The following is a 26560-nucleotide window of genomic DNA, read 5'->3' as shown; positions in this document are numbered from 1 at the left end:
CAGAATGTTAAATTAACAAAAAGACCTTTCAGCCATTGATGCCCCACATTTTTTTTTAACACTTTTAAAAAAGCATCTGATGAGCCCTCTTAGATCAGTGATGTACTGATGCTGATAGATGGCGGTACCCACAGGCCAGCTCCAAGGCCCGCTCCATGTCATCTCCTGGACAACCCAGCAATGCCAAAAGGGGCCGTGGGAGTTTGGCCACCATTTTCCCATTCTTATCTCTGCCTAAGTGCAGCTTTTCACCCATCCTGCTCGACTCTGTGACCCAGGTGCGACCTACAGATCAAACCTGTCTCCAGGGAATCAGCCCTATCTCTGTGAACCTCCAGGATACTGGCAGCATTCCCAGCTTAATGACGACAGACACCCCCCCCCCCCGTCTTCCACCTCCTTTCCCTTCTCTCCCAGTCTCCTCCTCAGTGTCTGGCATGGGTTCAGGGGTGGCTCCACTCTTGCTTACCAAAATAGCAGTGCTGATAACTAAGTGCCCTAGACAGAAACGTGCTGATAAATTTCCATTCAGAAAACACCATTCCCCCCCACCAAGACTTCCACCCCCCACCGATAAGTAATCAAATATGTTTAAAGCTACATAACAGATCAAATGCTTTTCATAAAATAAGCCTTAATTTTAATATATTTTAATATATTTTTAAAGTGCTCAGTAGCAACGGGATTGTATTTGGCCTGCATGTTTTTCTTCACATCTCAGTATTAAGTTAGAGTGGAACTTCTCACAGGGTAGGAATCATAGTTTTAGAAGTGACCCCAAAGGTCATCTAGTCCAACCCCCTGCCGACGCATTCGGCCTAGCATTCAGGTGGCCATCCAACTTCTGCTTAAAAATCTCTGATGAAGGAGAGAGTCCCCCTCCTCACACACACACACTTCCAAGGCTGTCTCTTCCACTGTTGAACATCTTGTACTGTCAAAAAGTTCATTATAACGTTTAGTCGAAATCCCTTTTCCTGAACTTTGAACCCATCGGTTCAGGTCATATCCCCTGGAGCAAGAGAAAACAAATTTGCTCCATCATCCAAGTGACAGCCTTTCAAATATTTGAAGTTGGCTATCATACCACCTCTTCAAATCTTGTTTCCAGGCTAAATGTACACAACTCCTTAAACCTTTCCTTGTAGGACTTGGTCTCCAGGCCTTTCACCATCTTTGTCACCCTTCTCTGGACACTTTCCAGTTTCTTAAACTGCAGTGCCTAGAACTGGACACAGGACTCCAGGTGAACTCCGACCAAAGCAGCACAGAGTTGTTCCCAATCTTGACTTTATTTTCTGATGCTAAAGCAAGATCTGGGGTGCGGGAACATTTGGAGGGGAGAATAGGTGGGTCTGAGGCAGGTACTTAAATTTTCCCCCACCCACTAATTCGCCCTTGCCAAATTCCTCCCTCCAGACATTCCCCCCCACAGCTGGGTTCTAGACTAAAAATATGTCAGGAGAGTAGAGTTCAGGGGGGGGGGGATTTGCTTTTGCACGGTAGAATTAGCAGGTACAGAAAAAGTCAACAACCCCTCCTACCTAAGAATAATTTCTCACCCTTGCATTCATGTTACCTGCAAACAGAGGTTTGGGAGCACACATTTGACAAAGTGATGGCTGGATTCACAGAACATGACAAACCAGAATAGGGGTTGAGTATGGGTTGAGTGTGGGTTGTCGTTGAACCATGGGTTGTTGAATCATTGTGTTGTGTGAACTCAGTTGCGCTAACAAACCATGGTTTGTTAACAACAAACAACCCATGAAGAGAACCCATGTTTGTTGTTGGGCTGTGAACTGTGGGTTGTTCATGGTTAGCTAACCATGGTTTGTTAGTGCAGCTGGGTTCACACAACACAGCGACCCACGATTCAACAACAACCTAACTCAACCCAAACTCAACCCAAACTCAACCCATACTCTGGCTTGTCGTGTTATGTGAACCAGGTCAGAATTTAGTTCCACCCTGCAAGGGCTGGATGATCATGACCCTGTCCTGTCAGTGCTTTGCAATTTAGAAGTGGCTGGTGGTGCTTCGTTATGGGTGGCTGGGTTGTCCTTGAGTCCATCTATATGGAAGCTTTGCAAGCTTAAAAGATTTATTAGACCCCTTAAAAATGCCAGGGTGATGAGCAACAGTAAAAATCATATTAGACATTACCTGAAAACAAATTAATTTAAAATGATCTTAACAACCCAGCAGAGATAGTTTAAGGATTCTGTGCTAAACTGGAAGTTTGGGCAATTTTAAAACTGCTTAACTGTCACATTTACCAAGGAAGTCTGGGAATTGTAGTTCTGGATATACTGGGGTGCAACTCCTCAGACTCATGTGCTATGTGCAATCTGATAATTTTGTGCAAAAGGGAGATGGAGCATTAGGTGGTATGAGACTCCCCCACCCCACCCTCTCAATTTTAGAAGAAATAAATACGTCCAGTGGAACTGTGGGCAGTGCTTTTACCACACCTTAACAAAAATTTGGTACGGCTCTCAAGGATCACACAGAATTGCTTTACTGGTAGAATCTGCCCCTGCGAGCCATTGACAGGACACATATGGTGTAGTTCTCCCCAGAGTGAGAAAACCAGTACTGCAAATTGCTTGCATGTTCAAAATGAGAGGTACTGGAGCAAAGCCAGATCGTCTAGAAATTAAACCTGCAGACCTGGAAGCCCATCTTCCCTAAATGCAGCTCCTTAATGGTGAGGACAAGTTATTCTGTGCATGTCCAGACTCACTTCTTAATTACTTCTCATAAGCTTGTGTCTTGCAATTTGTAACAAGCCAACCAGGCTGTTGAGCCTGGCTCAAATTAGGCCTAGTGAAGAGAGTAAGATCGCTTAACTGGGATTTTTAATTAATTTTTAGTTTTTAAAAAACCCTAGTCAGTGGGTGGGGCCAGAGTGGGTGGGCTTTGCCTGGTCAGGGAGTGGAGCCCGGCAAGTTTTTGGTAGGGTGGCGTCTGGCACTTTTTGGACCCACAGAGAGAGAGAGAGAGAGAGAGAGAGAGAGAGAGTAGGTGTGTGTGTGTAGGTTGGGGGCGGGGGGGGGGGCTGGATATTTTTTGCACATTGGAAGGTGGAGCCTGGAGGCTTTTGGCCCAGTATGGGGTGAGGCCTGCAGGTTTTTGGCATATCAGAAAGTGGCGTGGAGGCCTTTGGCCCACCCAAGGGGTGAGGTCTGTTGGTTCAGCGTGCAAGCATAATATACTTTTTAAAATACCTTGGATATAAGGCGGCCACTTATGCATTGTCAAAAAAGGGAATATGCACCACCAAAAAAAGAGGACAAAAGGTGACACCTGCATAAAATGTGCTTATGTCAATTTGTGTGCATGGAGAAATAATTACTATAATTTAAGAAGAATTGCAATAGAACTTGTTCAGTCTACAGTCCAGGAGCTAACTCTTGGTGGGGAACTCCAAGGCCCCTGCTGCTCTCCCTTCTTCTCGTTCTTTATCTTGGACTGCACAGCCCTGCAAATAGAGGACACCTTTAATCAATCAAGTAATTAATTAATCAATCAGTCGCCCATCCGGCTGGTCACCCAGCCACTCCGGGCGATGTACAATAATAGAAACAGTTTAAAACAATAAAATTCTACATTAAAAACATCATATTTCTAAAAATACCCTAGCCCACCCCAAATGCTGGCATGAACAACCAAGTTTTCAAAGCATGGCAGAAGCTCATTAAAGAGGGGGCATGGCAGAGTTCCCTAGGGAGGGAGTTCCACAGAGTGGGGGCCACCACAGAAAAGGCCCTCTCCCTCGTCCCCACCAGTCTAGCTGTCCTGGCTGATGGGACGGAGAGAAGGCCATCCGAGGCTGATCTTGTTGAGCGGCCTGTCTGGTGTTGCTGGAGGCGCTCCTTAAGATAGGCTGGGTCGGAACTATATAGGGTTTTACAGGTTAAAACCAGCACCTTGAATTTGGCCCGGAAAACAACTGGTAAGCACCTTCACAGAATCACAGAATAGTAGGAAAGGGTCCACAAGGGTTGGAAAGGGTCCCCTTCAAACAGAGGACCGTGCTCTGTAAAGTAGACACATGGCCACCCCACTTGGATGCTTTTTGCATCACGGCGGGATGAAAAGATTGAAATAACGAAGTACATTTAAAAACATACGCCTCCCAGCTCAAAATACATGCCTGATACCGAACCTGAGCACTCTTTCTTTCTTTCTTTCTTTCTTTCTTTCTTTCTTTCTTTCTTTCTCTACCGCCCAATAGCCGAAGCTCTCACAGAGTACTGAAGGAAATGGGCGCGGGTAAAATGCCCGGCGGCTGGCAACCGTGGAAGAGAAGGAGGTTTCTAGCCTTTGGGACAACAGGGCAGAGATGGGGCTGACAGCCCCTCAAGGTCTCCCTGAGGAGGGCCAGTCACTCCTCTGTGACAGTACAAATGAACTGTGGCTGAGGCGGCCCTTCAGCCATGAAGAGATAAGCCTTTTCAGAAGATGGGCCTACGTAGGCCTTTGCCCCTGGGCTATAAGGGTCCGGCCAAGATACCGGAGCAACTGCACATTAATCAGCCCCGCCATTAATCTCGAAGCTGGGGGTGTCATCCCGCAGTCTTCCGGCTGTCATATAGCAGCCCCGTGCCAGCCCCTAAGAATAACTGTTTTGCCTGACCAAAACAGGCCCTCAAAAATGGCGTGGTTTTAACTCCCACATGCTCAGAGAGAAGAGATATCTGTAGCCGCTTCGGTGGCGGACGTTAATATTTGAAGGATTTCCTCCTCAGGCAATGAAGTATATATGCACACACTTATTGTTGGCATTTTTTCCTGCCCGCTGAGATGGGAGGCCTATTTGTAACTGTCCTCCTCAGGAGAGATAAATCTATTAACATTCCGGCAGCCGGCGGCATCTCGGCTCTCGCCCCCGTTTTTGAGAGGGGTGATGGATTTCCTGTCATTTCCTCACAAATTTATCCCACATGGCAAAACAAAGCCGTTCGGCTCCCTTCAGGGAAGCTTAATGTACGATTCGCCGTATCTCGATAGGGCTTTTCAAGCAAAACGCCCCGAAAGAAGAGGTTGCTCGAAATAAAAAGCAAGGCCTGCACGTTTAAACCAACCAACCAACCAACCAACCAAAACCGGCCAGATGGTTAAAAACCAAGCCGGCCCATTTCTCTATTACTTTCAATCTGCAGGAAGCTTATTAATGTGAGAAAGTAAGACTTGCATTCTAGATCGATCAAACAAACCCAGCGTTTTGTCTCTGACAATGGACAGCCATATGTTTCTGGAAGCTTCTGTGAGCGTTCTTGCACGGCGGTGCCATTCTTAACTGTTATGGCCAATAGCCATTAATGGAACTATTCTCCTGGCGGGTGTTTCCACCAGCAATTTACTCCAAGCTTGCTGCGTGTCGAGGTCATTAGGGATACATGACATCGTGGCCATCCAGCAGCCACCCTGGGGCTTATCAGGGAAAAAACGGATTTCCTGAGACTGCTTAGTCCGATTCTTTTCCTCAAGTCCGGTTCTCCTTGGTATAGTTGTTGTGTGGCCAACCCCTGCACTGACCTTGGGGATGCCAGCTCTGCCCAGGGGTGTGCCTTCCACCATGGCCCCGGTCAAGGGGTGTTTCCTCCCATTGTGCTGAATGAGGCTTGCCCTCTGAATGCCCACAGAACACAGAGAGATCCCCCTCAATTGACATGGCACAGCGCGATCTCTGATTCTCCTTTGTTTGGTTTATTGCCTCAGGAAGAAACTACTTCCACCCTTCGTTATAGAGATCCTGCGGGTTAAAATGGGGGCTGGTTTCCGTCTTTGTGTTTACGGCTCTCTTTTCCACAACAAACCCATTAGTGCCTCCTCAGAAGTAAGTCCCATTGTGGTCAATGAGGCTTGCCCTCTGCATGCCCACAGAATTTACAGAGATCCCCTCAATTGACATGGCACAGTTTGAAGCCCAAATTCCGTAAGTGCGGTAAAGCGTGATCTCGAGGCTCCGATTCTCCTTTGTTTGGTTTATTGCACTAGGAGGAAACTACTTCGACCCTTCGTTATAGAGATCCTGCGGGGTAAAATGGGGGCTGGTTTCCGTCTTTGTGTTCTCCCCCCACCCTCTTTCCCAGCACAAGCATATGTGTGTCTACTCAGAAGTAACTCCCATTGTGCTCAATGAGGCTTGCTCCTGAAATGCAGGTGCATCTGGACTTTCAGGGGAAAGGAGAAAGGTGGGGAGAGGGGGGGAAGCCTCTCTTATTGGCTGAGCAGCCCCTGCCAGTCAGATGACCTTCACTCCAACCCCCACCAGGAAGTATGTTCTGTGAAGCAATTTTTACTGGTACGGAGCACTTGCTTGTGGAGCCCTGCATGGACCAAAGCACAGCAAAGTCAGTTCCTTTAAAAAAATCTGGTACTCCTCCATTAGCTTCTCCTTCTGTTGTCGTGGAAACACGGCCCAGGAATAGGTCTCGTTCTTTTAAAAAGCCATCTAGTTGTCATCACAAATCATGAAAAGTGCTCAATAATTCTTGCAATAACCCTGTTAGGCGGGTCAGCTTTTATTACCCTCATGTTACAGATGGAGAGGGGGCACTCTGAGGCTGAGACAAAGGCAGTGGTTTGGCTAAGCCTGTGACTCTAAGGCCACCTAGCACATTCCTGGCTAAGGTAAAATTTGAACCTGGGACTTTGTGGCTCATGACACGCACACTTAGCAACTATAATACACTAGATATTATGGATATAGTTTACATTTTTATCTTGCCCTTTCTCCACCAAGGAGCTCAGACTGACTGATTCCTTGGTTTGCCCCCATTTTTTATCATCCTAAAAACCTTGCAAAGTTTACTGAGAGTGACTGTCTCCAGGTCCCCCAGTATGTTTTATGGCTGAGCAGGAATTTGAACCCAGATCTTCCTTCATCCATGCTCATCTACAGCACAACAATGGCACATGGAAGCTTGATATGTGGTGGTGAATCTGTGACAGCTATTTGCACTTGTAAGCCATTGCTTGGTCCTACAGTCAGTGAGTGATGAAAACCTCTGTGTGAACAAGCCCAAAATTATAGAGATAGATAATCATTTTGAGCTTTTCTACACGAGGCTGTTAAGCAGCTGTTAATGGCTGTGTCTACTTTCAGTTTCGTTGCAGAACTGAGAATGGAGCACTACACAAGGAGCGTTTCCTTTCCTGCTTTTCCGCTGCATAACCTCTAGGTGGCACTGTGATATAGCAGAATAGTGCAAATGCACAAGAGGGAATTGCGCTTTCTTTCCCTTTCACAATTAAATGCAGCATTTTCCCTTCTCTAAAAAATCTCGCTGAAAGTGCTGATTAGACACAGAAGTGAAACTGGAGGGTCACAATGCTGTCTAAAGAACCCATAAACAACTGTGAGTAGGGAATGACGAGCGCATGATCATAGAATCATAGAATCATAGAATAGTAGGGTTGGAAGGGGCCTACAAGGCCATCGAGTCCAACCCCCTGCTCAATGCAGGAATCCAAGTCAGAGCATCCCTGACAAATGGCTGTCCAGCCTCGTCTTGAAGGCCTCCAGTGTGGGAGAGCCCACCACCTCCCCAGGTAATTGGTTCCATTGCCGTATTGCTCTGACACTCAGGAAGTTTTTCCTGATGTTCAGTCGGAATCTGGCTTCCTGTAACTTGAGCCCATTATTCCGTGTCCTGCACTCTGGGATGATCAAGAAGAGATCCTGGCCTTCTTCTCTGTGACAACCTTTCAAGTACTTGAAGAGTGCTATCATATCTCCCCTCAGTCTTCTCTTCTCAAGGCTAAACATGCCCAGTTCTTTCAGTCTCTCTTCATAGGGCTTTGTTTCCAGTCCCCTGATCATCTTTGTTGCCCTCCTTTGAACCCTCTCCAGCTTGTCTGCATCCTTCTTAAAGTGTGGTGCCCAGAACTGGACACAGTACTCCAGATGAGGCCTAACCAGTGCTGAGTAGAGGGGAACTAGTACTTCCCGGGATTTGGAAGCGATGCTTCTATGAATGCAGCCCAAAATAGCATTTGCCTTTTTTGCAGCCACATCACATTGTTGGCTCATAATAATTTTTTTTTTTTTCTACACAAGGCATGATAAATGCCTTGTGTAGAAAATTCCTTTGGGTAGAGAGGAAGGATTCCAGTCATCTTTCTTTTCAGTCAGCATGATGGGCAAATGCCAGGGCCCATATAGGGCCATGTGAAGAAAGCGCTCCAGGCAGCAGGTCCTTCTTGCTCCATCTCCAGACTCCAGCAAGAGTGAGGTTGGGGGCAGTGGATGGACCATTAGGGTGGGATACGGGAATCCCCAGTTTCAGGTCTCTGCTCAGTTATGACAAATTGAGTTTCAGGTCTCTCCTCAGTTATGGCTGGCATTGGCTGAGGCATCATCTGTCAGCCTAACCTGCCCCCACCCCCCGACTTGTTAATGAAGCTAGGACATAATTTTGTGTCCCTGGAAGGATTTTAATAGGTCTGAAGACACATGGCGAATCACCTTGCTGAAGCTAAGGAGGCCATGGTCTTGTCAGTGGCTGGGAAGAATGCAAAATTGATTGGAAATTGCATATGTTTAGAGGTTCTCTGAGTTTTCTTAGGTTCCCAAATCTGGAAGTCTCTTTTCCTAGAGGTCTCCCAAAGATCTTGGTCTTGCTGATTTCTCCTCTGCCCCATTCCATATTTGCCTTCCTGTCCTATCTCCCCCTCTATTTATTTAAGTAGCTGTTGTTCCATCTTTCTGCCAAAAAATGGCATTCAAGGTGGCTAAAATAAAATCCAAATTAAAAAAATTAAGATTTTAATTAAAACACAACATCAAATCAAAACAAAGAATTAACAAACACAGTGAAAGAAATAAACCCTTTTCATCAGCAGACCAGGTTGCATGCCAAAGGCCTGCCTGAATAAAGGCCTGTCTTTGCCTGCTGGTGGAAGGACAGCAGAGAAGGAGCCCAATCAACCCTCCGTCAGCAGGGAGTTCCACAGCCTGTGAGCAGCTGCTGAGAAGGCCCACTCTCGTGTCCTGTGTCCCCGTGTAGTGTCGCGCTTGGACTACAACCCCCAGCGTTCTTGACCACTGGCTGTGCTGGATGGGACTGATGGGAGCTGCAGTCCAAAACATCGGGAAGGCACCAGGTTGGGGAAGGCTGTATTAGGCTGTCTCTTTGACAAAGCTTGGCGGGACAGGGCAATTTTGCGTACTACGGATCTGCACAGGGGTGAGCGGTCGATGCACAGGTGGGAAAATGTTGTCACGGATGATCTCATTTTCTGCATGTAAGAGTCACCGATAAGGGGAAGCCGATCTGGACAATTAAAAGCGTCCAGACAGCTTTTGCATGAGCCCCTGAAGATGAAGGATTTCCCCCCCCCCCCCCTGTAGTGTGTGTGTATGTATCTGCGGAGGAAAAGGAAAAAAAGTGATTCCGAGTCTTTGAGATTGGCTGCTAAACATTTAACACAGCTGGCTTAACACCGGACGGAGGATAGAAAATAATGGCAGCCATTGGTCAAGAGTACAATCCACCGGGCCTTTCTCCTGCCAAGGCACAATTCCATGCTCTTGTGTTGGTCTCATTCATTTCAGGAACATCAGAACATCAGGAACATCAGAAGCTGCCTCATACTGAGTCAGACCGTTGGCCAATCTAGCCCAATATTGTTGACACTGACTGGCAGCGGCTCTTGAGGGTTTCAGGCAGGATTCTTTCCTTGCCCTACCTGGAGAGGCTGGGGATCGAACCTGGGACCTCCTGCATGCAAAGAATGTGCTCTATCACACTGAGCTATGGCCCCTCCTTTGAGCTATGGCCCCTCCCTCAATGCTGCTTGTCCAGGAGAACTGACAGGCGGGTTGTGGCCCAGGATTTCCCCCACGGCTGCTAGGAGAGACCTTATAACCCCAAACTAAGCCTGGGACCTCAAACCTAGGAAGAGTTCCCAGATTGGAGGTGGCTTGTGTAGAGTGTTGGTCATGTGCTCATGAAAGGAGAAGCCTGTTGAACTCGTTTAGAGCAAGAGTGCAACTTTGGAAATCCATTTCTGCTCCATTTCATGGCAGAATTTCCTTCCTTCCCTTTCTTGCAACTCCCCTTAATCTTCCTGGGAAATTTATCCTCTTCTGTAGGCCTCAGATCGGCCTCCTGGAGAGCCCATTTCGTGCAGATGCCGTTCCACACCAAGGCTCACATCCATTTGCACATTCTCAGCTTTGTTGTAGCTCCTCTCCCACTCCTTCTCTTTCTCATATTTTCTGGCTCTCCCCCCCCCCCCCAATTACACGATGGCCAATCTGAAGATGTCAGGGCCTCTGCGATAAGGCCTAGAAGGGTCTGCGTGAGAGTAAAGCTTGCATTTGTTCCCGGCGCCAGGCTACATGTCTAGTTCCTGTTCTCCCCCCACCCAACCTCCAATCTCTGGAGCAACTTTTCAATTGTAGCACCGAAATGACATGAGATCATCATCTCTGTGGTCACCCCTCACCCCCCACATCAAAAGTTGGTATCCGCCATACAGCCAGAGGTGTGAACTCCACAGGAAAATTAGAACAGCAAAGTGGGAAGAAGCGAGCCGGAGATTTGGTTACTTTGGCAAGAGCATCCAGTTCTGCAGAATGTCACCGGCCCAGACTTCAAGAAGGTGGAAGAGCTCAAAACCACTTTCTCAGCAGTTCCTTTTTTTCCAGTGGGCGGCTTATCTCTGCCTGATGGCCTTGGTGAGATCCCAGGGTGTCGTAATGGCGGCTGGCTCCATGGCTCGCGCCTGTCTTCTTCCCTCCGTTTCCCTGCCAAACCCCCAGGGGAAGTTCCCAGCTAATGCAAAGAAAATAATGGAGCGTCATGTGTGTGAGGAAAACCTCCGGGTTTCTTGGAGGAGGTTTCAGCTGAACACTGGCCTGGAGGGCCGTGGATTGATTTCAAGGCTAGTTTTGCAGAAAGTTGGCCATCAGCCTCTAGATACCAGTGGCTGGGGAACATGGGCAGGGGGGTCCTGTTGCCCTTGTGTGTCCTGCTTGAGCTTCCATTAGGCATCTGGATACTGGACTACGTAGGCCTTTGGTCTGATCTGGCACAGCTCTTCTTATATTCTTATGGGTGAGCAAATTTATGTATGTATTTAATTTAATTTATATCCTGAATTCCTGGCAAAGACATAAGAACCTAACAAGAGCCCTGCAGGATCAGACCAAGGGTCCATCTAGTCCAGTGTTCTGTTCATACAGTGGCCACCAGCTGTAAACAGGAAACTCACAAGCAGGACACGAGTGCAACAGCACCCTCCCACCCATGTTCCCCAGCAAATGGTGTACATATGCTCACTGCCTTTGGTGCTGGAGGTAACACATAGCCATCAGGACTAGTAGCCATTGATAGCTTTTTCCTCCAGCAATTTGTCCAACCCCCTTTTCAAGCCATCCAAATGGGTAGCCATCGCTACATTCTGTGGTAGCGAATTCCATAGTTTGTGCTGTCTGAAGAAGCCCTTCCTTTTATCTGTCCTGAATCTCCCACCAATCCGCTTCAGAGGATGATCCCGGGTTCTAGTATTTTGAGAGAGGGAGAAAAATGTCTCCCTATCCACATTCTTCACACCATGCATGATTTTTGTGGACCTCTACCATATCTCCCTTTACCCTCCTTTTTTTCATGCTAAACAATCCCAGCTGTTGTAACCTTCCCTCACACGGGAGATGCTCCAGCCCCTTGATCATTTCAGTTTCCCTTTTCTGCACTTTTTCCAGCTCTACAATATTGTTTTTTAGGTGTGGTGACCAGAACTGAGCACAGTATTCCAAGTGTGGTCACACCATAAATTTGTATAGGGGCAGTATGATGTTGGTGCTCAAGGCCTCTAACAATAACATCCAGATTAAAAGCAAAATCCTAATTAAAGCATAGCATAAAAACCAATATGCTAAAAACACAATTAAAAATAACAGTAAAAGAATCTGGGCATGGTTAGCCTTGTGAAGAGAAGACTGAGGGGAGATATGATAGCGCTCTTCAAGTACTAGGAAGGTTGCCACAGAGAGGAAGGCCAGGATCTCTTCTTGATCGTCTCACAATGCAGGACACGGAATAATGGGCTGAAGTTGCAGGAAGCCAGATTCCGGCTAAACATCAGGAAAAACTTCCTGACTGTTAGAGCAATATGACAATGGAACCCATTCCCTAGGGAGGTGGTGGGCTCTCCCACCCTGGAGGCGTTCAAGACGAGGCTGGACAGCCATCTGTCAGGGATGCTCTGACCTGGATTCCTGCATTGAGCAGGGGGTTGGACTCGATGGTCTTATAGGCCCCTTCCAACCCTACTATTCTGTGATTCTAATCAGATAGCACAATGAAAATCATCTTCAGCAACAGACCAGCTCACATGCCAAAGGTCTGCGTGAATAAAAACGACTTTCCTTGCCGGCTGAAGGACCACAGAGAGGGAGCCAAGTTAGCCTCCCTTGGCAGGGTGTTCCGGAGCCAGGGAGTGGCCACCAAGAACGCCCTCTCCCGTGTCCCCACCAAACGTGCCTGTGATGGTGGAGGCACCAAGATCAGGGCCTCCCCTGAAGATGTTAAAACTGGGGCAGGATCGTATGGGAGAAGGCAGTCTTTCAGGTTGCCTGGTCCCAAGCCATATAGGGCTTGATAGGTCATAAACAACACTTTGAATTGTGCCTGGAAACAGACCTATAGCCTGGTCTGTTGTTTTAAAAGGCAGACTCTCCAATGAGGGCTGGTGTCAAGGGTAGGCATGGTTGGGCACCTGCTGAGGGCCCACACCCCAGCAGGGGACCACTAGCAGGAGCCCCGTGGAGTTGCTCCTCCTCTTCCCCACTGAGGGTGACTTGCCCAAGGGCCCTCCAAAACTTGGGGACGGCACTGGGTAGGTCTCCAGATATTTTAGACCTCGGCTCCCAGCATTCCTGACGCTCGGCCATGCTGGCAGGAACGTATGGGCACTGAAGTCCAAAACATCTGGAGATCTATCTTCTCCCCACCACTGCAATAGACTACTGGGGCTAGCCACGCAGTGTTCTCTCAGGGTTAAACTGAATGTGATGCGGTAATGACCGACTGGAACCCTGAACGGGAGCGCTCTGTACTGCACCATTTTGTTACAGGTTTCACTTCTAAGCTCTATTGAATGTAGTGGGACTTTCTTCTGGGCATTGGAGGCTGGTGCCTGTGATGTCAGTGGGTGGTGAATCTGCTCTGAGTTTCAGCCAGAACCAGTCATAACTGCTTCACACCTTGGAGAGCTGCTTTAGAGTTCTAACTGGGCCTGATGGAAACCCAGAGCAGATTTACCACCCCACTGACATCGGAGCGACCAGCCTCCACTGCCCCAAGAAAGTCCCACTACGTTCAGTTGAGCTTACAAGTAGGACCTGTAACAAAATGGTGCAGTACGGAATGCTCCCATTCACGGAGCAGCTCCACTGCTTCTGGGTAAACATGCATAGGATCAAGTCACACTGGTGGGTATTCATCTGTGATGTGCGGAGGGTAAGGTGAGACCAGGGTTGTTGGAGAAATCCAAAATGGATTAAAATCACTTCAGGTTTTTATGGCTCTGATCCAGGGATTCTGCTGCAGAACGGCATTTTCTGAGTCGCGTGGGGTGCATGGACTTGAAGACCATTTTTTTTTTTAACTTTCTGGAATTGGACACACAGTTATATGAAAATACAGAAGTTGCTGAAAAATATGCCGGTATATATGCCGTTAAAAACACGCACACAACATTTAATGCATCTCTGATGTCTCTTCAGCCTCTGCTGTGTAGCAATCTTTTTGTGTGTGCCCCCTGCTCATTGATTGTATGCTGAGCTAAGAAAAATACACAAAATGTTACATTGCGGTGAAAGTTCCGTAAATTGTGGCAGATTTTTTTGTGGACTTTTCCGAAAGGCAGAAAAATCCAATTCTGTCAATGAGTGGACAACGGAATGAAAGACACCTGACAATGTGTGAAATGCAAATGGAACTGACTAAACAAACTCCGTGCATCCCTAACTGAGAGCAGCTTGGAGCATAGGGGCTAGGCTCAGTGGGGCCTGGGAGTCTGCTCCAAAGTCCAGCCCTGATCATATCTCAGCTTGGGGACAAGAGAGAGGAAAAGAAGTCATTTAATTCCCACCAAAGAGGCAGTGCAGAAGCAAAATACTTTACTGCTGAAGTTAATTCTGGAGAAAATTACGGCTGCTTAAAACAATAGATTTAAGAATATCCCAGGTTGAGATGCTGCTACTGTGAGGAATTCCCACTCCCCAGGCAGTGTGCATTGAAAAGTAGGCAAACAACAGAAGGAAGGATGGAGAGAAAAGTGTTGGGCAGGGGTCAGCAGACCGATGGGATCTAATTTTGTTTTTTTATTAGAACTCTGAGAGCTGCCAACTGGACCTGGTGCAAAAGATATACCCTTAGAGTTTTTCTGCCCGAGGCTGTTAATTGCTCTATCTATTTTTGGTTTCGTCACAGAACTCAGATCTGAGCTCGATGCAAAGAGCTTTTCTTTTCCTGCTTTTCCACTACATAACCTCTAGGTGGAGCTGTGCTACAGTGGAATAACGCAAATACACAAGTATGAACAGCACTTTCAGAAATAATACCGTATTTTCCCTGTTCTAACCGCCCCCCCCCCCCCCCCGCCTGGAAGATGGTCTGAAAAAACAAAAATGCAACTGGAGGGTCATGACATCGTCTAAAGAACCTGTTAGCAACCATGAGTAGGGAATCACGAGCACACAATAAATGCCTCATGCAGAAAAGGTCTTAGAATTAAAGAAGTCCTATGGTGGCCAGGTGTCCTACTTTACAGAGGACAGTCCTCTGTCTGAAGGCCTCCCCTCTTTGAAAAACTGTCCAGTCCAAGTCCAGTTTAAAGATAAAGAACCCTAGGAAGGGAGAGCAGGGGTGCTGGAGTTGCCCATCAACACTTAACACCGTGAATTTCTGTTTAAATAATAGTCATTATTTCTAGATACGCACCTATGCAAATAAATGAGCATGTGTACTTTTTGTGCACATGTGTGTCCTCTTTGTTGATGATATGTAAGTGGCCATTTGGAGCCCAGGGGTTTGTTTAGAGTACCGGAATTAAACAGGGCTTGTAGTCCTCCTAAACACCGCCCCCCCCCTCCTGGTCATCCCAAGCTTTCTTCATTTCAGTAGTATAATTTAGGGTGCAATCCTATGTATGTTTAGAGAGAGAAAAAGTCCTACAACTCCTAGAATGGCTGGCTGGGGAATGCTGGGCACTGTAGGACTTCTCTCTCTCTAAACATGCATAGGATCGCACCCTTATTTTTATTTTTTAATGGAACTAATTCTCGGTGTTTGGCCACGCTGTGGTGTGACCAGAAATGGAACTCAAAGCTGGCTCTGTTGATTCTCCGAGGTTCCCAATAAGGCCTATGGGGCTGGAATGAAACAAGTTGTAATCTAAGAAGCCCTTGTGTCTCTGGGGGTTCCCCCCACCCCGCTTCGGCCCATCCTGTGTTTTACATTTGGGTGTTCCCCTTTCCGTCCCTTTTTCTGTATGATTTTGCAATTGGTTAGCCTGTGTGCATCGAGGGGTGGAGGCTATTTAATAGATGCTATTCCATGAGGCAAGGCTGGGTGTATATTCCTGGTGGCATTCTGGTATTGGTAACTGGGGCATCTTGAGAATTTGGCCTAAATTTAAAACACAAATGAGCGGGTTTCTAAGCCTTAAAATGGCAGAAATAAGCTCTAAGGTGCAATCCTATGCATGTTTAGACAGAAAAAGTCCTAGAACTCCCACCATGCCAGCTGGGGAGTGCTGGGAGTTGTAGGACTTTTTTTCTGTCTAAACATGCATTGGATTCTGTCCTTAGTGGTGTGTGTGTGTGTGTGTGTGAGAGAGAGAGAGAAAGTAGTTTTGAGCTAATATTGTTAAAAAATTGGGAGTGAGAAATCTTTGCCAGTTTGCTGCAAATCATCCAGACAGATCTGCCAGTAGATCCAAATCTACTTTATGCCCACTGTCGATGTAAGGTGGAGAGAATGCCAGCAAATGCCATTATATGTACGTATAGCTTGGTTCAATTGGGAATCGGAGGCATTCCCTGGCATTGTTCAGATATTGTTCAGTCTGCATGGTGCTTTTGCGTTTGCTTTTTAGAAAGTATCTCGTTTCAAAGAAGAAATTCAGCCGAATACACAATCCTGACCTGGTATAAAAGTAGAACCTGCGAGAAGGCAGTTTCCTAGTAATCCTCAGTTGGGTAAGTATTGTGGTCATTTGAGAGAGACAAGTGATGATGGAAGGTGACCAGATGTGACTATTATTTTGTTGATTTGTTTTGTTTTTTATTTTCTCCTTTTTCAGCGGGATACAATCTCGTGATGATTACCTCCCTGTGCGTCTCGGTATATTCCATCGTTACCATGAGAGACGCCAGGAGCATGAGACGTTCACAATGCTATGACTTGACCGTAAAAACGTGGGCGCGTGGGCCGCTGTTCACACCCCAACAACTCAAAATCGGCTCCCTGCAAAGGGAGTGTTAAAACTAAACTGGGTGAATGCTGCCACCTGCTGGTGCAGAACTCCCATTTGCTCTCTGTTGAAATGCTAAAGAACAGTTTTGGGGAAGGTGGTCCAAAGGGCCTTCAGATTGTGTTTATGGTAAACGTGAAGAAGGTTTGGAAAGCAAAGAAATTCGGAATTGTAAGGTGTACAAACATTGGAAACCAAATCCACAAGGCTTTTTTTTTTTAAGTGCACAGTTTATTTCGTGATATAGTAAAACGGCACATGTTTTCGATATATATATGTTTTCTGCCGGAGGTGGGGTCCCGTTTGAGGGGCTCTACCCACGCTTCTCTTGGGAGGGCTCCATTCATCTCCTGATCCTCCCGGGCCTTCCGGGACCCAGCTGCTCTCCTTCACTTGCAGCAGCGTTGCCGCCCATTGGTGCAAGTGCCGATCTGCCTTTCGGCGTGGAAGCAAAGTCTCCGGCAGTGGCCATGGTGATGGTTGTGGCATTGCAGACTGTCATGAAGGTCCCCCATTGCTGTTTGGAGGAAATCAGAGTGGAAATGAGACCTGGTCTATCCATGCAGCAGAATGAGGTGGTAGAGGTGGAAGGGCTGTACCACTTCAGACTGAGCAGGGCTGTGGGTGGGGTGGGTGTCACATTTTTAATGCCTCCCTATGTAAAACTAAAACCAACGTTCACTGCCAGTAGAAAGCTAGTACAGCAAGACAGAACCTTTTTCCTTGATGTGCTAGCTGTTTTACTTACAGCAAGTTTTGATTTTTTTTAAATGCAGGGGCATATTCCCATCTCCAGCCTGAAGTGGTACAGTTCAGCCCACCACTTCAGGACTCTACCACCTCGTTCTGCTGGTTGTGTAGATCAGGAATCATTTCTCAGGCAAATTTGCCTCCTAACTACATAGTCTCCTAACATTTTTTTTTGGCCAGTTATGAATAAAATAAAATAAAATAAAACAAACCCCCACAGTTTGGATTGAGTCAATAGTTGTGGGGGCATAGGGAGAAGTGAGAGGTATTAACGTATTGGATTTGACAAGTCAAAACACATTTTTTAAAGTTATATGTTTAATTAATAGACTTTTCCTATGCATATTTTCTCAGTCCAATTTTTTCATGTTTATTCAGAGGTCCCCCCACTCAACATCTTATATAATGCTGCTTCTATGTATGGGATACTGAATTTTGCATCTTTAATTGGAATTTTATGTGGTTTAAATTGCTGAATGTTTTTATCGTTGGAAGCTGCTTGAAGAGGAGATTAGGAATAGCTAAGCTGCACTGAGTTCAATGGGATTAAGTCCCAAAGAACTGTAAATAGGATTACAGCAGTGGCGCATGATCCATCCTGGTACGGGTGCAATGCTGCACGCATGGAGAGCTCACAGCAGGGCTCAACAGAGAGGCTGAAAGGGCCCGTGGCCCGTGGCTCAATGGTAGAGCACATGTTTTGCATGCAGAAAGGTCCCAGCTTTGTTCCCAGACACCTCCATTTTAAAAGAGTTACACAGCAGATCTGGGATTCTGCCCAACGCCTTGGAGAGCTGCTGCCAATAGGAATACTGGCAGCAGGGCTGGCGTCAAGGGTAGGCATTGTTGGGTGCCTACAGGGGCTCACACGTCAGCAGGGGCACACTGATAAGAGCCCCCTGAAGTTGCTCCTTCCCTTCATCCTTGCAACCTCTTGTTCACCTGCCTCTTGCTCTGGCCCAGACAACGGTGGTGGTGAGAAGGAGGAGCAGGAGATGCCATGACGAGAAAGAAGATAAGGAATGAGAACGCAGACTCGGTGAGGGAGGGGGCCCATTGAGGGTGTCTGGCCCAAGAGCCCTCAAACACATGGAGCTGGCATTGATACTGAGCTAGGTGGGCCAACGCCTGGACCCAGTAGAAGGCAGCGTCCTGTCTTCATACGTAGCTTTGTTAACTTGCCTAGGGAGGGCTAGCTGGGAGGTGTGTCCTGAAATGGCCTCGGCCCCATGCCAGCTGCTGAAACCAGCTCAGTTAGGCATTCCCTCCCTCAGCTGTCACCTGCCAGCAGCCATTCCATCAGTCTGCAGCAGAGGGAGGGATGAGAAGCAGCAATCTCCATTTTCAGCTCTGCTGAGAGACCAACCCCATTTGGCTCCTCCTTTCCCTGACGTTCTTCATCCAAGCTGGTCATTATAAGGACTTTGTAATTATAAGAACTGGAGCATGAATTTGCTTGTTTTCCTCTTCCCTCCTCTTCCCTTTTTCCTTTTGTGTTGTGTCTTTTAGAGAGCCAGTGTGGTATAGTGGTGAGAGTGTTGTACTGGGAGCCAGGAGATGCAGGTTCTCGTCCCAACTCGGGCATGGAAGTGAACTGGGTGACTTTGGGCCAGTCACACACTCTCAGACCAACCTACCTCACAGGGTTGTTGTTGTGAGGATAAAAGGGAGAGGAGGAGGAGAATATGAACTGCTTTGGGTTCCTTGCAAGAGGAAAAAAGACAGGATATAAATGCAAATAATAATAATAATAATATTAATAATCCTAATGTAAGGACAGTTTTCCTTGTTTTGATCTTATGTAAGCTACTTTGGGAGCCTTTGTGGCTGAAAAGCGGGGTAAAAATGCCTTAAAGAATAATAAAATAAAACGCCCGAGGCATTTAGGTTTCAGCCTGCCTCAGGGGCTGTGCCTCTTTTTTCATTGGCCTGTATATTGGTGCTACTGTCTTCTGGTGTTTTTTTTTTTTTTAAAGTAATCATCATATTCAAATTAGAAAATTAAAAAAAATATGAATTTCAGAAATGGAATTAAATTAAGTCAAACCAGCACCGTTCTGACAACGTTGCTGGATTTGCAGATCTGGTCTAGTGGCCGTTTTTTTTTAAAAGACACTTTTTCCATTTTTATTTTTACAGTGCTGACAGCAGTATATTAAAGTACACAAAAATAATAAGTATTATCAACAATTTAAACATAGAGAGTATAATCAGATTTATCAACAAAATCAGCAAATATCACAAGGTTCCCAATAACTCAAAAGGCTGCACATTCTCTTGATTCTTGTTACATCAGTACGTTACAAATAAGGACCACTTCTCTATACATCTATTATTTTGTTGTCTTCCCTCTCTAACCTTTACTATGCTAGTTAACTTAATCATATATATTATTTCCCATACTTTGATGGGAAGCCCCCATCAATTGTGGGGGCTTTCAGTTTTTTCCAGTTTGCTGATATTAGCATTCTGGCGGCTGTTAATAAATGCACTCTCATCTGTGTATCGTCAGATAAAACAACTTCCTTAACATAACCAAAGAGAATAACTATTGGATCCAAAGATAGTGTATACCCTGATATAATCTCAATTTCATCTATTATCTTTCACCAATAGTCCTTAATCACTGGGCAAAACCAAAAAAACATGGGCCATATTTGCGTTAGGCATTTTACATCTCCAGCACCTATTATCAGGAAAGGAAAAAAAGGAAAAGAAAAACCTATTATCAACCTTATGATAAATGCAGTTAAGCCTTACAGGCATTAAATACCAGTGGAAAATAAATTTGAAAAAAAAATTCTTTCAGGTTTGTGCTAATAGTCTGCTGTGATATATTATTCCAGGTCCAGGTCCAGGTGCTTACTGGAATCAGACAAGTTAGTTCTCTTTCCCAGCTTTTCTGATAATTATTAATTATAAGATCTGAATCCCAGAGAACTTTATAGAGCTTACTTAATAAGTTTTCCTGATTTTGCATCATCAAAATTTCAAAAGTGTTTTTTTCCTGAAGAGGTCCAGATTTCCTTAATAACCTTAAGGCTATGCTTCTAAGCTGTAGATACTGAAAAAATAAAGGTTGGGAGTATTGCATTTCATTCCGTATTTGTTCGTATGATTTAAATGTTCCTTTGTCTATGAGTGTGTTCATTTCTGTTAGCCCATGATTGTACCATAAAGATAGATTGCCTAATTGTGTTTCATCTGTCATCTCTTTGTTATATGTAATAGCTGTTAATGGAGATAAACCCAGACTTAATACTCTTTTAAATTTCAACCAGTTGTTAAACAGGGTTTTGGTACACGAGTTTGTTCTTAATATATTTTTTTATCAAATTTATTACAGAACCATAGAGTATTTTTCAACTCTGTTGAGACATTATGATGTTCTAATTCGGTTGCTCTATCTGGATTAAACCACGTCTTCAAATGCATAAGCATAGCCGCAACATAATAGTTTTTTTAAGGATGGGAAGGCTAATCCACCGTTCTTTGTTGGTTTTATTAAAGTTTTTTGTTGTTGCTTTTTTCCCATTCCAGATAAAAATCTAAGAACATTGTTTGCCAATCTCCAAGTATCTTTTCTGGGACCTTTAATGGTATATTTGAAAACAAAAATATTTTTTTTGGAAGCACAACCATTTTCAAAGCAGATACCCTACCTATCCATGAAATATGAAGCTGATATCGTGCCTTTTCACAGCTGACTGGGGCTTAGATGCGTGGGGGAGAGGAAGAATAACCTGGGAATATATCGTGCCCGGCCACCTTGCAACCCCTGACAATGCTCTTCTCACCGACTGCTTCTGATCATCAGTGAAACTCCAAAGCAGCCAACCCAGCTAGTGAAACTAATAATAATGAAAGCAACAATAATAACTAGCAGAAATGGTAACTGTAATGGTATTAACCCTGCTGTGCCCATGTTCCATGTCCCTGTGCACTGATCTGGGGGATACGGAGTATGGTGCCTGTTAGAAATAACACTCTGCATGGCTGTTTTGACTCTGGAGGCCAGAAGTAGCTAGACAGAGCTCCTGATCTTTTTGCCCCATCTCCGCTGAGCCTGTGTTTCTCACCTGGTACAGACTGGTAGAGGAAGAGGAGGAGGATGCACAGCAGGTAAAAGAACCTCATGATGCCTTTGGATGAGTGAGCTGAGGTCTCAGCACCGAAGACTCGGACAGTCACGAAGCAACTGAGCAGAATAATCTCTGCATTTATGGGAGCTTGGGAAACATTCCCGAGGGCAGACCATGGAGCAGGGCCTATGCTGGGAGGCTTTCCAACTGTGATTCCTGCAAACATAACCTTTCGTGATGTGATATCATCACCACTGGATGAAAGGTCATGTAAGGTCCAGTACAGACAGAACGAGGTATGTTATGGGACGGTGCACAGCAATCTGGAAACCCTGGCATCGATCTATCCTTTTGACGCAAGATGTTTGGCCTTGTTTTGATCCAGGTAAACCTCTGTCTGAATTCTGCTGCTGAGCGATGATGCAGTGGGAGTTTTTATGCTAATGATTTATTTCAAACATTTAGATCCCACCATTCCACCGCAGGAGGGTAACGTGATCCATACAAATAATAATCGCAATAAAAAAGTATTCTGTTCTAATTTAACACAACTAATTAACAAAAGAAAATGACCTAAAATCAATAGCACAGCAGCAGGCTAAAATACACAACGTGCGTTTGCGATGCTCATCCTTCAATCCCTCTCTAAAGTTCTTTGGAATAGAATAGGCTGGTCCCCTGAAAGGGAGAAGAGAGGGAACCCAGGAGAGGAGCTTCAAAATCTGGGGGCCACCACTGAAAAGGCTGTGCTCCTAGGAGCCACCATTTTAGCCTCTAACAGAGGTATCATAGAATCATAGAATAGCAGGGTTGGAAGGGGCCTATAAGACCATTGAGTCCAACCCCATATATGTCCAACCCCATAGAATATGTAGCAGTGCTTTTGATTATAACGTAATCTGCCAGGCATATTCATATCGGAGCAGATGGTCCTTTGGGATCATTTGAAACTGTAATGGTCAAACCAGCACTTTGAATTTCATCTGGAGACCCAAGAAGTCATCTAAGGTCTGGTGTTACATACTTCATACGACAGGTGCCAGTCAAAAACTTGTTGCCACGTTCTGAAGAAACTGTAGTCTTTAGGTATAGCCCTCTGGGGAGCACACTGCAGCAATCTGAATGGGAACTCACCGAAGCGTGAGCAACAGGAGCAAGGACAGCATTTCCTAGGAGTTAGTGTAGCTGGTGTATCAACAGACGTTGTTGAAATGGAATCTTGGCCAATGGTCAGGGATGCTGAGAGTTGTAGTCCAAAACATCTGGAAGGCACCAGGTTGGGGAAAGCCGGCCTAAGGCATGCCCCACCCACAGCCCCATTAATATGGGGAGGGGTATAGCAACACGCTCTCACTCCGCCGTTGAAGAGATCCCCACCCCCCGAGTAATTCCCTTTGGAGTTGCTGCTTCGGCTACAAAATGGTGTCTTCCGAGAGGCGTTCAGGTCAACGCCATGAACAAAGTGAGCCATTATTGACAAAGCGCATGGCCGTTCCTGATACCAGCGACACGGTGTCCTTGTTCCCCATGAGATTTTGCTGAGACTAGATAAGGACATAAGCAGAGCCCTGCTTAACAGGCCAAAAGTCCTTAGTTTGAGATCCTGTTTGGTAATTCTTTCCAGTGCCCTTACCAGCTGTCTCTTCCTAGGGAAGAGCTCTTCAAAACAGAAGTGAAACTTGGAAGGTCATGTTGTCATCTAAAAAACCTGTAAACAACAGTGAGAAAGACAAGTGCACAATAACTGCCTCGTGCAGAAAAGCTCCATGAAGGCAATAAGCCTCCCTGCAGCTTGCACTGGAATGCAGAGGTATACTGCCTTTGAACATGGAAGCTCCACTTAGCTATCATGGCTGGAGGGGAGCTGGCTGCTCTTGACTGTGGGAGAAGCTGCATTTGTGTGCAGAGGTAATGTGAATGCGCTGGAGCAGCGGTGTTATTACTGAAGACTCAACTGTGAAATAATAATTTTATATAACAGTAGAGCCGTGCATGGTGCTTTACAGGGTACAAGGTGGCAGGTCTCTGCCCTCAGGAGCCACTAGATCAATGGGCCGGATGTCATGGGAAGAGCAAGAGGAAAACATAATGAGGGTGGATTGTGTGCCGTGTTGAGGGAGATAAGACGATGATCAGCTACAATTAAGGGGATTTTCAAATTTCAGCATTGGATGCAATGCTGAGAACATCATGAAAACAACTGAAAGCCTTGTGGCATCTTAAAGCAGGGGTGGGCAGTGTGTGACCATCCAGAAGTTTTGGCCTACAACTCCCAGCATCCCTCACCATTCATGGGAGACGTAGGGCAAAATATCTGGAGGGCCAAACATTGCCCACCCGTGACTTAAAGACTAACATAAGCTTTTGTGCACTAGATCCATTTCATCACATGTGCCTGAAGCATCATTCTTGGTATGCCTCTGATGAAGTGGACTCTAGTCCATGAACGGTAATGCAATAACAGATTTATTAAGGGCTTCTCCACATGGGCCTTTTATCTTGCGATTGGGATTGGTTACTCACGGAAGCCTGCAGGTCCTTTACATGACGTCATCACCCTCCAGAGCCTCTCCCGTGCTTTCTGACCATTTTCACGGCTTTATTTGAAATGGAAACAATGAGCTAATCAAAAGAAGTGGTTTGAATGTGCCCATGAAAAGAGGGCATCTAGTGACTATATAAACAACAATGGCATCTAGTGGCTGTATAATGAAACTTACAGAACTTGCAGATAAAGCCAATCCTACAAAAATCCTACCAGGAAGTGTGTGTGAAGGAGCCCTTCTTAATCTCACAATCTGGAAGCAGAAGCCCTGGTAAAGTTGTGGGATAAAAAACCTGATGTGGAGAAGCCCTAAGTCCTGGCAAGATGGAAGCCCTGTGGGTGAGTTGTTCCTGGGTCCGGGAGAAAGGCTTGTTGCCTGTTCTGGGTCAGTAGCACCCCCTCTGAAAGATCAGGTTCATGGTCTGGAAGTACCGCTAGATCCATCATTGTCACTGGAGGCCCGAGTGGCAGCGGCAGCTTGGAGTGCCTTTTACCAACTTCGGCTGGTTTGCCAGCTACAGCCTCTCCTGGACAGGGATAGCTTGGCCACGGTGGTACAGGCGCTAGTAACCACAAGACTGGACTACTGCAACCTGCTCTACTTGGGGCTGCCCTTAAGGCTGGTCCGGAAGCTGCGGCTAGTGCAGAATGCAGCAGCTCTGCTGTTGTCAGTAGCTGCCCCTTTTCAGCATGCAACTCCTTTGCTGAGGGAACTGCACTGGCTGCCTATTCGCTACCAGGCCAGGTTTAAGCATTTGGTACTAGTGCATAAAGCCTTAAACAATTTGGGGCCAGGATACCTGGGAGAAACCCTTCTCCCTTACCAACCTGCCCAGTCACTGAGGTCATTGGAGGGCTCGTTCCTGGTGGTTCCACATGGACCTGTGGTCCAGCTGGAGTCCACCAGGAAGAGAGCCTTCAGTGTGGCGGCCCCCTTGCTGTGGAATTCCCTGCCTTTGGACGTCAGGCCGGCCCCAATGTTGTGTTGCTTTCGGCGCCTCCTGAAGACGTCGTTATGACCAGCTGCAGTTTATTTCGCTCAGAATCTGTTCTTTTAAAATGTTTTAATTGTTTTACTCATAGGGATTTTATTCTTTTATCTTGCTGTCCACCGCTCCGAAACCTTTGATGTGGAGCGGTATAGAAATAATGTAAATAAATAATACATAAACAAGTCTTTAAGGTGCTACAAGACTCCTGGTTCCTCTTGCTGCAACACAGCATGCAAGGTTACCCCTCTGGAATATGTTCTGAGCTTGTCTTAGCTCAGGGGAGAATTACAAACAAATTCTTGGCACAGACCTGATGTGTTGCTACTTTAAACCTTTGACTTGCTGGCTTTGTTTTTCCTTCCTTCCTTCCTTCCTTCCTTCCTTCCTTCCTTCCTTCCTTGCCAAGGGGAACCATGCCCCCTCACCTCCTCTTGCTCTGCCCCCCCCCCCCCGATTCTACCTTGGCAGCCTGACTGAGTTGATCCAGCAGGGGAGAGCGTGGGCGTGGGTACGCTAAGAACTGCGCCTTCTGGAAAGCAAACACAGACTTTGGTAGCTGGAGACCAGCAGATATCAATCCCAGCTTTTGTAGTCAAACACTTCTAGGGTCAGACATGATCAATACTCAGTTGCTTGGTTCTGCTCTAAGACGTTGTTATTCCGAGAGGCTTTCCCCGAGTGACCAGCCGTGGTTTATCATGTTCAGAATCTGTTCTTTTAAAATGTTTTAGGGCGCAATCCTATGGCCGCTAGTCAGCGGCTAGACGGCCATAGGACAGGTCAGTTCCTGGAGAACTGACCCCCCACCCCCTCCCGCGGCACCTCAGAAAAGCAGCGTGGAGTGGCAAAAATGGGGGTTCCCGGGGCTGGGCTGGGGCGGGGAGGTCAGAAATGCCAATATGACACAACCTATGTGTCGTCTGGCCGCCGCTTCCCATGCTCTGAGGTCTCGCGTCTAGCCGCAAAAGCCGGGCGGGGGGAGCAAGGAGGAGATCTGCTCCCCACCACTCCTCCTGCCCTGCACTGGATAGGCGGTCGTCCCCGGGCTCGGAGGTGACCGTTGATCCAGATAGGATTGCTCCCTTAATTGTTTTAATTATGGGCTTCTATTCTTTTATCTTGTTCACCGCTCCAAAATGTTTTTTGTGGAGCGGTGTATAAATATTGTAAATACATACATACATACGTACATGTTTTGGATGCTTCTTCTGTCTGTGAATGTTGTATTTTGTTGCTGTTTCTGTTGTTGCAAACCAACCTGGAACGTATCGTCTTTGAGGACATATGTGTGCATATGTGTCTGATAAGTTCAGTTTCGAATTATACCTTCGAGAAGATAAGTCTCTACTCAAAATTTGCCAATTAAACTTACGCCTATACATTTTTCTAGACATTCTTATATGGAGCTTTTTGAGGTTATACCTTACACAATATGTTTTGCTCATTAATTGATAAGCTCACACAGATTCTGGCATTGAGAGGCTGAATAGGCCCCAGCCCTTCCAGGCTAATCAAATCCTGGCTGTAATCTACAAGGCCCACTGCAGTGCTGACGCTGGGCCCTGACAGATGCTGACTTCTCCATGTAGAAGTTCCCTGGCATCCAGAGCGGCCATTTATTTGGTTTTTTTACAGCATAGTTTTTGGGTGTTGGAGCAGTTCCCAATCTGCATTTCGTAGTCTCTGCACGT

The 26560-nt window shown here is 46.3% G+C and overlaps 1 protein-coding gene across 1 annotated transcript; it reads right to left on the bottom strand.

The window, feature by feature from the left end:
* Positions 1–16726: 16726 nt before the first annotated feature.
* On the bottom strand, positions 16727–21387 carry DEFB114 (defensin beta 114). Its single transcript, XM_084824039.1, has 2 exons — positions 21330–21387; positions 16727–17017 (listed from the first exon to the last, which is right to left on the bottom strand). Exons 1-2 carry the CDS (start codon positions 21385–21387, stop codon positions 16890–16892), a joined length of 186 nt encoding a protein of 61 aa, XP_084680165.1. The 3' UTR covers positions 16727–16889.
* Positions 21388–26560: the final 5173 nt, after the last annotated feature.

This window comes from Heloderma suspectum, chromosome 1 (genome assembly GCF_057233095.1).
Source record: "Heloderma suspectum isolate Gila_16-S chromosome 1, 16-S_ref, whole genome shotgun sequence".
Classification (NCBI taxonomy): domain Eukaryota; kingdom Metazoa; phylum Chordata; class Lepidosauria; order Squamata; family Helodermatidae; genus Heloderma; species Heloderma suspectum.
Note: the sequence above shows the minus strand (reverse complement) of the source record. Positions and strands in the feature narration are given on the sequence as shown.